This window comes from Bos indicus, chromosome 22 (genome assembly GCF_029378745.1).
Source record: "Bos indicus isolate NIAB-ARS_2022 breed Sahiwal x Tharparkar chromosome 22, NIAB-ARS_B.indTharparkar_mat_pri_1.0, whole genome shotgun sequence".
Taxonomy (NCBI): domain Eukaryota; kingdom Metazoa; phylum Chordata; class Mammalia; order Artiodactyla; family Bovidae; genus Bos; species Bos indicus.
The window spans coordinates 58,924,001-58,936,623 of record NC_091781.1 but is presented as its reverse complement, the minus strand read 5'-3'; the positions used below and the strand labels follow the sequence as shown (position 1 = coordinate 58,936,623).

The 12,623-nt window shown below is 52.7% G+C and overlaps 2 protein-coding genes across 7 annotated transcripts in view; one reads left to right on the top strand and one right to left on the bottom strand.

Annotated features, from left to right (window-relative positions):
- Nucleotides 1–998, bottom strand: part of EFCC1 (EF-hand and coiled-coil domain containing 1) — a 29,570-nt gene extending 28,572 nt beyond the window's left edge. Inside the window, exon 1 of the mRNA XM_070777010.1 lies at nucleotides 283–998. Within this exon, the coding sequence (XP_070633111.1) occupies nucleotides 283–963 (681 nt within the window). The 5' untranslated portion in view covers nucleotides 964–998. The remainder of the gene's footprint in view (nucleotides 1–282) is intronic.
- Nucleotides 999–6,106: 5,108 nt separating this feature from the next.
- CFAP92 (cilia and flagella associated protein 92 (putative)) overlaps nucleotides 6,107–12,623 on the top strand; it is a 39,133-nt gene continuing 32,616 nt past the window's right edge. For 3 of the 6 annotated variants that reach the window (XR_011563097.1, XM_070777005.1, XM_070777004.1), the window contains exon 1: nucleotides 6,306–7,079. Coding sequence is in view for 5 of the 6 variants with exons in the window: in XM_070777005.1 (XP_070633106.1) it covers nucleotides 6,818–7,079 (262 nt within the window). In the remaining variant the exon portion in view is untranslated. Of the gene's footprint in view, nucleotides 6,278–6,305; nucleotides 7,080–12,623 lie in introns of those variants that run through there. The other 3 variants (XM_070777006.1, XM_070777002.1, XM_070777003.1) reach the window with 3 other exon arrangements.

The window sequence follows — 12,623 nt, the reverse complement described above, 5'->3', positions numbered from 1 at the left end:
CCGGGTTTCCAGGAAGCGTCCGGGCCTGGATCAGAGCGCAAGAGGAGACGGGTGCGGCTGGGGATGGTTTCCTCAGTGGGACTGGGGTTTGGGGATGGAACGGGCAATGTGAGTAGGAGAGAGGCCCCGAGGGGGTGGAGCGGCTGGACGGCAAGTAGGCTCAAGCCAGGCGGGCTGCCCCCTGCTCGTCCTCTCCTGCCCAGGAGGGGCTCTCTGTCCGCCGCAGTCGCAGGGGTCCCGTCCTTACCCGCCCACCCCCTTCCGCCCCGGCTGCGGGCGCACCTGCAGCGCCAGGCAGCGCGCGTCACTGCTCTGCAGCGCGGCCCGCAGGTCCTCCACCAGCTCGCGCAGGCTGCTGTTTTCCTCCTCCAGCCGCGCCAAGCGCTCGCCGTCGGGGCCGCCGTCGGGGCCGGGCGGGCGGGCAGCTCGGCGGCGGCGACGGCGCGGGCGGCGCAGGCGGATCTGCGTCTCGATGTGCTCGCTCAGAGCGCCGCGGGGCAGACGGGGCCCGGCGCGGGTGCCGAAGTAGCCGCAGAGGCGCGCGTGGAACTGGCGGAAGGTGAGCTCGGGCGGCTCCGCGCGCAGCGCCAGGCGCGCCTCCTCCTCGGCATCCTCGTCCCATTCGGCGGCCTCCCCAGCGGCCGCGTCCCCCGAGATCACGTCCCCAGAGTTCGTGTCTCCGGCGGCCGTATCTCCGGAGGCCTCTCCGGGGGCTGCAGCCCCCTCGAAGCGCAGTCCCAGCACCGCGCAGAGCGCGCGGAAGTCGGCGCGGGGCAAGCGGCCGGCCCCTCGGCTGTCCAGGTGGTGGAAGACCTCCTGCAGATACTGGTCCAGGCCGGTGGCCAGCACCACGATCTCGTTCTCCACGCCGCGGTCCAGCCCGTAGTGGTGCGCCAGGGCGCTCAGGAGCCACTGCGTGCGCCGCGCCGGCCGCCGGTACGGGTCACTCGCCGCGCCTTCCATGCCGGCTTCCGCGCCCGGGCCGCTGGGCTCCAGAGCTGCTGAGCGCCCCTCCTCCGGTCCCTCCGCCCACCACTTCCAGGGGCGGCCCCCGGCTTTCTCGAAAGGAGGGGCTTAGCGGCGGCTGGAGCGGAGCCGGCGGCGTCTAGCGGCGGCGCTGTGTTTACCCGGGTGGGCTTCGCTGGGGCTGGGGAAGGGGACCCAGCGGCCCCGAGGTCCCCGTGGGGCTGCCACCGCATGGCCTCTCTCCCGATCTCGGCGACCCCTTATCGCTCCCGGGGCGTTCCTGGCGCCTCCTCTTCTCTTCCCACTCCGGGGTCTGTCGTCTTTCAACTCCCTCCTTGTTCAGAGTGTGCCCCAGGTAGGGGTGGGCGTGGGTGCGGGATGGAAGCTGGGGGGCGCTGGAGGGTGGCGGCCTGGTTCTCTTGCTGGGGGCGTGTCCCCACGCCCACGCGCCCCTCCAACCCTTCTAGTTGGAAATCCAGGAGAGTCCGGCGAGCTCGCCTGGACCACCATACCCCCGAAAGTGCGGGGAAGCACCTTCAAGTCACCTACTGGGTCCCCAAACCGCCTTCTAGCTCCACCAGGGCGGGGGCACGGCCCTCGCGTGGTAATGAGCCGAGGAAAACCAACCTGGAGAAGGGGATGCCCTAGGGCGGTCCCGGTGGATAGAAACCCATCGGAACCAGAACCTTGCTCTCTAAGCTCTGGGTGTGTTGGGGCGGGAGGCGGGGTAGGAAAGCTGAGGTCTTCTTTCTTCCCAGCCGGTTGTGCCAAATAATGGTGAGCTGGCCCTGTAACCAGAACCGTTGAGCAAGGAGCTGGGGGGTTAGCCAATCAGGTAGCTGTCTGGCCAGACATTTTCTCTGATGCACTAGAACACCTTTCTGGAGGATAAAAGTCAGCCTCCCAGGTAAAGTAAGGCTGCTTTCCTGTTTTTCTTTTCTTTTCTTTTTTCGCTCAGGAGAGGTGGAGACATGTCCTAGTCTGATATCTGCCATGGGAAGCGTCTTCCAGCCTCGAGGGAACAAGAAGCAGATTTCTTCAGCTGTCCGAGGCTAAGATGGGCAGCATCTGGCCTCATGTACAGCTCTAGGAATTCAGACGTCAAATCCTGGAGTTTGAAAAAGCACCAGCGTCTGTCTCCTCTGTGCAGTACCCCAGAATGCGCACTTTGTCAGTTGGGCAAATTTCTATCCATTCTTGACGACTTTGCCCACCATGTGTCTCTGCCAGGAAGAGTTAGGTGCTCCTTCTCAACCTAAAATGTTTTGTATGTGCATTAAAAGAAATGATTAAAGTAGTAGCAGTTCCCTGGTGGCGCAGTGGTAAAGAATCCACCTGCCAATGCAGGCAGCGTGGGTTCGATCCCTGGGTCAGGAAGATGCCCTGGAGGAGGAAATGGCAGCCCACTCCAGTATCCCTGCCTGGAGAATCCCACGGACAGAGGAGCCTGTCGGGCCACAGTCCATGGAGTCGCAGAGAGATGGACACGACTTAGCAACTAAACAACAACAGTTTTTAGTTTTGTTGTTAAACGACAACAAAACGTTTTACATCAGCTCCACGTCTTGGTCTCTACCTTAGAAAAACACACACGCAGGGTGTTCATTGCTCTGTTGTTCATGATAGTGAGAGACTGGAGACACCGCCCTACCCAGGATGAACAACCAAACGAGGATGAGGGGAGAAGCGAGCTGTAGCACGTTGCGTACAACGTAAGCCCGACGTCACAACGAACCCGCACCAAGCGGTGCCAAGTCTTTTCAGCGTGGACGTGCGTGTGAGCGCGTAGAAAACTACGGAGGGGTGGCAAGCAGATTCCGTGGTTGTCTCCAGGGGTTGGAGGCATTTGGCTTTCACTGTAACATCTTCCTTTTTCACAGGGCAGTGTATTTGCTTCTTTTCTTTTCTTTTTTAGGGGGAAAGACTTTCTTTACCATTTACAGCCCACAGAGTTCACCCATTTAAGGTATATAAACAAATGGCTTCTGGCATATTTATAGAGCACAGAACTGTCATCACAGCGTTTTACCTTTGCATGTATGTATTTGGCTGCACCTCTGCGCCCCCTGTGCCCTCCCGGCCTCGCCTCCTGCACCGCCTCCCTCACTGACCTCCTTGCGGTCCTTCTGACTCACCTCGGGGCTTTTGCATCTGCCTCTCCCAGGTGCTTAGAGCCTGCCCCCTCACCTCCAAGTCCCTTGTGCCAAAGTCATCTCCTCTGCCAGGCCTTCGGTGACGAGCCCTCTGCACCCCTAACAGACTCTCTAGCCTGGCGTGTCAGTCTGTCTGCCTGTATGACAGACGCTGTCAGCCACGAGGGTAGGGACGTGTGCCTATCTGTCCACTGGGTTTGGTGTTGGGGACACTGAGTGATGACCTCCAGCTCCCATCTCAGCTGCCTCCCCATGGCTGCCTCTGGGCACGGTGTGTTGAGTGGCCCTCCACATGCTTTCTTGGCCTACAGAGGATTTAAAATGTTTAATTTTGATTTTTCTCTTTTTTTTTTTTTGGCCACACCGAGAGGTATTTAGGACCTTAGTTTCCCAAACAGGGATCGAAGCCATGCTTCCTGCAGTGGAAGTGCAGTGTCTTAACCAGGGGACCGCCAAGGAAGTCCCTTTAATTTGTGTTTTAAAAGCAACCATTGCCATTTATTTGCAGGCCTGCCTCGAGGGCTGAGGTTCACAGGCCAGAGATCCGGTATGGCCCCCAGGCCTAACACAGGGCCTGGCGTTAAGTAGGCACTAGTTACGTTCTTTTGCTGGAGCACACTTTTGTAGACGTGAACACGCTGCTTCAGAAGGAAATCACGGGCATGTCTGGAATCGGAGCATCCTTCTGCCCAGGGATGATGGAGTCTGCGAGATTCCAAATGTTGGTGATTGGTTGGACCCCCTATCTGGACCGTAGAAACTTCTAGGCTGGGAGTCCCACTGCCCAAGGGGTTGCTGTGTGCCTTTAGAATGCTGTGTCTGGAACCTGGCTTGAACTTCTGAGCTGCATCTTGAAGACGAATCTGACTCAGTCTCATGTTAATGCTGAGGGCCGATGACCCTGTCGCTGCAGCTGGCGACTGCTTTTGGGGAGGGAATCCTTTCAGCGGTCAGTATTCAAAGCCTTTAAATATCTTGCCTGGAGCCGGCGCCTGGCCTCCGCCCCCCGCAGCTCCGCGGGGGCAGGGGAGTGTGGGGTGATAATGGGGGGCTGTCAGGCTTGTCTGTCTGTGGGGCTGTGTTACCAGGCGCCTCTGAAATCATTCCGGTTTTTGTTTCAGATTCCAAGTGAGCAAACTCGGAAGTCTTCTGCGCTTTTGTCTGGGCTGGGGGATGGGCGAGTGTCTGTGGGCGGGAGAGGCCCTCAGAGAGGAGCGATGTTTCTGAAGTCAGCTCAGTATTGTTTGAGCCGTTCCAAATAGTATGTTGTTCACAGGGTCTTCAAACAGCCCAGAAAAATGCTCAAAAGCAAAAACATCCCCCATGGCGCCAACAAGAGAAGAACAGAGCTCTTCTGATGCCTTGTTTTCAGATGTTTTCCATGCATTTGGGCATGAAAGAGCTGTGGGAGTGACGGGATGTTCTGTCTTCATTGGCGTGGAAGTTATTAATACATGACTGTTATACGTCAATCAAAGCACTTACAAGGGTGAATTTTACGGGACGTTTCAGTTGTACCTCCTTAAACTTGACATAAAGAAATGAGTTGGGATGCTGCTGTCGGGCTCTTTCTTTGCACATCAGCCATCTTGCTAAGTGGCTCTGCCATCATTAGCATTCCCGGGCAGCATTCTTCTCGAAGGCTGGTCCACGCGCCCGCTTAGGACTGACCCAGGAGGTGGACATTGCGGTGGTCTCTCTCCATTCCAGCAACACTGTCAACAGTTGGCTCTGTCTCCGGGGCGACTTATTGCCCAGCCGAGGGGTGTGGACACTTTACAAGCCCTTGATGTCGTCAAGCTGTTTGTCAGAAAGTGTGCGTCATCCTGCCCAGTCCCCTGGAGCATCTGGGATTGTCTGAGAGCTGTCGTTTCTGGTGTTGAAGCTTTTACATTTTTAAGAGTCTTGGTTGGGGGGATTAGCTGAGTGTTTAGACATCGTTTTACTTCTGTCTATTAAAAATGGGCCCTGGACTTTCCTGGTGGCCCAGTGGTTAAGTTTCCCCCTGCCGATGCAGGAGACACAGGTTGGAACCCTGATCTGGGAGGATCCCACGTGTCTCAGAGCAACTAAGCCTCCATGCCACAACTCCTGAGCGCTGTGGCCACTGAAGTCTGCGCTCTGAAGCCTGTGCTCCACAACAGAAGCCACCGCAGTGAGCAGCTGGTGCACTACAGCCCCACTCACCACAACTGCAGAAAGCTCGCGCAGCAACAGAGAAATAGCACAGCCCCAAATAAATAAACGAAAAGAAATGGGCCCGAGGCAATTCCCCCGTCGTCCAGTGAGTGGCTAAGACTCGGTGCTTCCACTGCCAGGGGCCCAGCTTCAATCCGTGGTCAGGGAAATAAGGTCCCACAAACCGTGTGACCAACCTAGACAGCATATGAAAAAGCAGAGACGTTACTTTGCCGACAAAGGTCCATCTAGTCAAAGCCATGGTTTTTCCAGTAGTCATGTATGGATGTGAGTTGGACTATAAAGAAAGCTGGGCACCAAAGAATTGGTACTTTTGAACTGTGGTGTTGAAGACTCTTGAGAGTCCCTTGGACTGCAAGGAGATCCAGCCAGTCCATCCTAAAGGAAATCAGTCCTGAATATTCACTGGAAGGACTGATGCTGAAGCTGAAACTCCGATACTTTGGCCACCCGATGCGAAGAACCGACTCATTGGAAAAGACCCTGATGGTGGGAAAGATTGGAGGCAGGAGGAGAAGGGGACGACAGAGGATGAGATGGTTGGATGGCATCACCGACTCAGTGGACATGAGTTTGAGTAAGCTCCGGGAGTTGGTGATGGACAGGGAGGCCTGGCGTGCTGCAGTCCATAGGGTTGCAAAGAGTCGGACACGACTGAGCGACTGAACTGCACTGAACTGAGCTGAGGAATCTCGCCCAGGCGGCTGTGCAGCGGCTGAAGCGGGGAGCCCCGCCCCCAGGATAGCCCCGCCCCCAAGAGGGGAGCGTCGCCCCGGGGCCACGTGCGTCTCCTAGCAACCGTCAAACTTAGTTAGGAGGCGGGTCCTCGGGCCTCCCTACCGGCGGGGCGCACAGACTGCGTCCTAGTAGCCTTCTAGCCGAGTCGGCTGTGGAAGCTGACCGACGTCGTGGTCCGAGCCCACGTGACTGGCCAGCGTGTCTCCAAGCAGGTGCCGCAGGTACCCCCTACACACCCCACCCACCCGGCCCCCAGTGCATCTGGGCAAGCTCCTCAGCGTTTTCCGGTGGCCCCGGGCGGATCTAGCCTGGACGGTCCTGGCCCCCCTTGGTGTCAGCGTGCTGTCCCCGGATGACAAGCTCACACTGGGCTTGGGTACAGCTAACCCGAGACCGGCTCTGCGGGAGCAGAGGGGGCTTCCTTCCTACCCCTCCTTGCGCTTCCTGGGGAATGGGACTCAGGCCCCCGATGGACGCTGGTGAAAGGAGCCACACCTAGGAGTGGGAAGGCGGGCCGCTAGTTGGAGGAACCGGCTGTGTATCGTGATTACTGACGGCACCATTTTCTGTGTTTCCTCCAGTCTTGACTGGGTTCTCTCTGCGTGGCCGGCAGTGTCCGAGGCCTTGGCTGGTCGCTGGGGACGGAGCAGGGCACTCGAAGAGGAGGGTGGGTCCCCTGCGGGATCTCAGCTTCCCTTCAGGAGCCCTGGGGTGGCCGCAGCGCCTCCCTTTCCTTGCAGCCGCCTGGGCCTCCCTGCAGCATGTCGCTGCAGGCCTGGGAGTGGGAGGACGAGGACCAGGCCAGCATGGGCCCCGCGTCCTCCATGGGCAGCTTTCACCAGTCGGGGAGCGAGTGTGAAGCCGACGAGTACCTGAAGGACAGGGCCTGGGCCCAGGAGTCGGACTCAGACCACCGGTGCAGCAGCGAGTCCCCAGAGAGGCCCGCCAGCGCCTTCACCTCCCACATGCCCCACGTGGTCCCCTGCACGTTCATCATCTCTCTGGCCTTCCCGCTGACTTCAGGTGAGCCATAGGGCCGAATTCCACCACGCTCTGCGGGGAGGGGTGCACCACTGACCTTTGCCACGAGTTTGAGGCTCCCCTAAGTGGGGTGGCCGATGCCAGGACCAGAGGTCCAGAGAGAAACCGTCCTGTTAGGGCTCACTGTGGGCCAGGCAGGGAGTGGTGTCACAGACTCAATCCTCTCAAAGTCCCAGGAGGCTCAGTGCGGTCAGTCAGTTCAGTCGCTCAGTTGTGTCCGACTCTTTGCGACCCCAGGGACTGCAGCACGCCAGGCCTCCCTGTCCATCACCATCCCCGGAGTTCACTCAAACTTATGTCCATTGAGTCGGTGATGCCATCCAACCGTCTCATCCTCTGTTGTCCCCTTCTCCTCCTGCCTTCAGTCTTTCCCAGCATCAGGGTCTTTTCCAGTGAGTCAGTTCTTCGCATCAGGTGGCCAAAGGATTGGAGTTTCAGCTTCACCATCAGTCCTTCCAGTGAATATTCAGGACTGATCTCCTTTAGGATGGACTGGTTGGATCTCCTTGCAGTCCAAGGGACTCTCAAGAGTCTTCTCCTGCACCACAGTTCAAAAGTATCAATTCTTCGGTGCTCAGTTTTCTTTAGGGTCCAACTCTCACATCCATACATGACTACTGGAAAAACCATAACTTTGACCAGATGGACCTTTGTTGGCAAAGTAATGTCTCTGCTTTTTCATATGCTGTCTAGGTTGGTCTTTCCTTCCAAAGAGCAAGCGTCTTTTAATTTCATGGCTCCAGTCACCATCTGCAGTGATTTTGGAGCCAAAAATAAAGTCTGTTTAACTGTTTCCTTTGTTTTTCCATCTATCTCCCATGAAGTGATGGGACCGGATGCCGTGATCTTCGTTTTCTGAATGTTGAGTTTTAAGCCAACTTTTTCACTCTCCTCTTTCACTTTCATCAAGAGGCTTTTTAGTTCCTCTTCAGTTTCTGCCATAAGGGTGATGTCATCTGCATATCTGAGGTTATTGATATTTCTCCTGGCATTCTTGATTCCAGCTTGTGCTTCATCCAGCCCAGCGTTTCTCATGATGTACTCTGCATAGAAGTTAAATAAGCAGGGTGACAACATACAGCCTTGACGTACTCCTTTTCCTATTTGGAACCAGTCTGTTGTTCCATGTCCCGTTCTAACTGTTGCTTCTTGACCTGCACACAGATTTCTCAGGAAGCAGGTAAAGTGGTCTGGTATTCCCATCTCTTGAAGAATTTTCTACAGTTTGTGGTGATCCACACAGTCAAAGGATTTGGTGACGTTAAGAAAGCAGAAGTAGATGTTTTTCTGGAACACTCTTGCTTTTCCCATGATCCAGCGGATGTTGGCAATTTGATCTCTGGTTCCTCTGCCTTTTCTAAATCCAGCCCTCACGTCTGTAAGTTCACAGTTCACGTACTGTTGAAGCCTGGCTTGGAGAATTTTGAGCATTACTTTGGTAGCATGTGAGATGAGTGCAGTTGTGCGGTAGTTTGAACATTCTTTGGCATTGCGTTCTTTGGGATTGGAATGAAAACTGAACTTTTCCAGTCCTGTGGCCACTGCTGAGTTTTCCAAATTTGCTGGCATAGTGAGTGCAGCACTTTCACAGCGTCATCTTTTAGGATGTGAAATATCAGCTGGAATTCCATCACCCCCACCAGCTTTGTTGTAGTGGCTGGTGATGTTATTTATGCTTTCTGCAGATAAAGAAGAGATTAAGGCACTCCCCACCCCCATAAGCTGATTGTGAATCCCCTAATTCTGGGTTTAAATGCAGATTCTCAGATGTACTGGATCAAAATCTACTTGTAGATTTTTAATGATGGCCATTCTGATCAGTGTGAAAGGTTGTTGTCGAATCACACAAAGACGCCAGGATTCTTGGCCCCCAGAGGAGAAGAATTCAATCCGGGGCCAGAGACAAGGCTTGATCACTCAGAGCTTTTGTGTAATAAAGTTTTATTAAAGTATCAAAGAGATAGAGAAAGCTTCTAACATAGGCATCAGAAGGAGCCAGAAAGAGTACCCCCCTGCTGGTCTTCAGCTGGATGTTATAAACTAACAGTGTGTTTATAAAAGAAAGGAATGTCTTAAAACTCAGAATGGCACCAGGCCCCTCACCCATAAGATGCATTTTGGGATAATCTTGGCACCAAATGGTTCATTCTGGGCCATAAAATGATTAATTTGAATCTTGAAGAAGGGCAGATCACCATACAAATAGTTTCGTTTACCTAGATTAGGGGAACAATATCTGAGTATAATAAACTGGTTTGTCAAGTAGGTTCTGAGCCAAGAGGTGGAACCGGCTTGAAGACAGAGTTTGGGGTAAATGTATAATACATTAGCATAGCTTAAGACAAACATTTCCATAAGACAAATGCACTGGTTATCTCTAGGTTTGAGAATAGTTAACTTCAGGTGAAACCAGGTGTCATCATGGCAACACAGTATTTTAAGAGAAACCTCCTTTTAAATTTGTATAGAAAAGGACAAAATATCGCTAGTTTGTTTCCTCCTGCCGCTTGTGAGAGATAAAAACGTCTGACACTTGCAGGCTGTTTCCTCCGCTTGGAGACCCCTGGCCTCCCTGCCTGTTACCCTCTCAAGTGTGAGGTGACACCGCTTTGTACTTTGCTTTTCCATTTCACTGGTGGTTGTGACACATGGAGCACTTCCCACGGGCCTCTTGGCCATCTCTGTGTCTTGGAGAAATGTCTGTGTCTTCTGCCCATGTTTTGATTGGGTTTTTCTTTTTTTGATATTAAGCTGTATGAGCTGTTTGTATGTTTTTGAAATTAATTCCGTGTTAGTAGAATCTGTTGCAAATATTTTCTCCCAGAAAAGGTTGTCTTTTCATTCTGTCTGTGGTTTCCTTTGCTGTGCAAAAGCCTTTAAGTTGAATTAGATTCCATTTGTTTAGTTTTCTTTTTATTTCCATCAATCTAGGAGACGGAGCCCCAAAAATATTACTGCAATTTATGTCAGAGAGTGTTCTGCCTATGTTTTTCTCTAGGAATTTTACCCGGTCTTAAATGTAGATCTTTAATCCCTCTGAGTGTGTTTTTGTGTATGGTGTCAGAAAATGTCTTCATTCCATCCTTTTGTGCAGCTGTGCAGTCTCCGGGCACCACTTACTGAAGAGGCGGTCTTTTCTCCATTGTTATATTCTCTCCTCCTCTGTTGTTTATTAGGTGACCACAGGTGCGTGAGGTTCGTCTCTGGATACTCTATTTTGTTCCATTGATCTGTATTTGTACCATAGTGCTTTGATCACTATAGCTCTGTAGTGTAGCCTGGAGTCAGGAAGCCAGAGTCCTCCAGCTCCGTTCCTCTTTCTCAGTAATACTTTGGGTATTCAGGGTCTTTTGCGTTTCCGTTCAAATTTAACCTTTTTTTTGTTCTGGGTATGTGAAGGGTGCCACTGACGATGTGAAAGGGAGCGTGTGGAGTCTGCAGTTTGCTTTGGGTGGTGGCTCCCCCATCCAGTCGCACGTGGTCTGTCCCTCTATCTGCGTGGTCTTCAGCCTCTTCCGTCGCATCTGAAGTGTGTGGAGCACGGCCTCTTGCAGCTGAGGCAGGTTCATTCCTCAGCACATCACACGGTTCTCCATTTTCTGACATGTCTTTTTTGTTGTCCTGCTTGAAATCTCCGCCCGTGGTGATTAATTCAGCATCGCCTTGTAGTTCTGCTGACGACTGCTTCAGATATTCTGTAAACTGTTTGCTTAGATGTACACCATGTTCAAAACTGACCTACCTTTTCTTGGAAATTGAACTGTTTGTCACTGGGTGTGACCTCCTTTATGTATAATGGTATGTGTGTGTATAATGGTCTGTTGATACCATGCAAACATGCAAAAGGTACCTGCAAACACCGCCCCAAAGAATACTGGTGGTTATTTGATCACCTTCAACCTCGCATCTCTTGCAGGCTCTCTTAGACTTGTTTTTCTTATTTTGGCCGTTTCTCCAAAGGCGTTTATAAAATAGATCGCTGTGCAGCTCCACTTAAAGAGACCTTGCCTGAAAGTATTTTTACAGCATCAGTATCTTTGAAGAACCTATCTCTTTGGTTAGGTATAAAACTCTAGCTTCAATGTTTTTTCCTTAAATACCTGAATATTTATGAACTTATCCATGAATGTTTATTCAAGTTGTTTGTTTTAGAAAAATGAGACCCTACGTATCCTATTTTACAACTTGCTTCTTAAAACTTTGATGGTGTATCTCAGATGTCTTATCGGATAGTCGCAGACTTGGTTTGCTTTGTCGGTGTTGGTTTTAAACACCTGTGTGCTGTAGCGGTCCATCCCGTGTGTCTAATTTACCCTGCCCCGTGTTGGTGAACATGTAAGTTGTCTCCAATTATTCAGCAGACATCGTTGTGTGGACATTTCTGGGCTTATGTGTGGATCCTTGTGTAGCCTGAATCTCAAGAAGTGGAATTGCTGGGTTTAAGATGTGTGTTTATGTTTTTTGGATTGTTGTTCAGTCGCTCAGTTGTGTCTGACTCTTTGCGACCCCACAGACTGCATCATGCCAGGCTTCCCTGTCCTTGACTATCTCCTGGAGTTTGCTCAAACTTATGTCCTTTGAGTCCGTGATACTGTCCCACCATCTCATCCTCTGTCGTCCCCTTCTCCTCCTGTCCTCAGTCTTTCCCAGCATAAAGGTCTTTTCCAGCGAGTCAGCGGCCCAAGTATTAGAGCTTCAGCTTCAGTCCTTCCGATGAATATTTGGGGTTGACTTCCTTTAGGATTGACTGGTTTGATTTTCTTGCTATCCATGGGACTCTCAAGAGTCTTATCCAGCACCGCAGTTTGAAGGCATCAATTCTTCGCTGTCAGTCTTTTTTTAGTCCAACTCTCATAACTACGTGTGACTACTGGAAAAACCATAGCTCTGACTAGATGGACCTTTATAGGCAAAGTATCATCTCTGCTTTTTAATATGCTGTCTAGATTTGTCATTGCTTTTCTTCCAAGGAGTAAGCGCCTTAACTTTCTGGATAGCTATTGTCGCATTGCCCGCCTTTTTTGGGATCCATATTGCTGCACTGCCCGCCTTTTTTGGGATCGATATTGTTGCATTGCTCGCTGCCGTGCTGTAGCATCTGCAAACCTGTGGATAGGCAGTGAGAGAGTGTGTGACCTGCTGGCCCGCGGCGGCTTGAGTCTGGAGGCAGGTCTGCGAAGCTGCCAGCTTCCTCGTCACCTCCCCTCACCAGGACTCCTCCTGCCCCTGAGGACGGCTGTGAGAAGCTCATTCCTGGAGACCTTGGGGGCACCTCCCATGTTCAGCAGCCTCCTGGGGGACACACCATCGACACTTTACAGTGAGACCTTTAAAACTGTCAGTCTTATAGAAGGCGGCTCAGAGGAAGCCGTGTGGGGTTCCTGAATCATCTCGTGGTGTTAACACTCAGCCTGGAGGTCCCAGCTGACGGTCAAGGCCAGGCCTGGGAGGCTGCGCCTCTTGGGGAAGCCCAGACTCCCTTTGTGTCTGCCCGCCCCGCCACCCCACGTCTCACAGCTTCCTTGG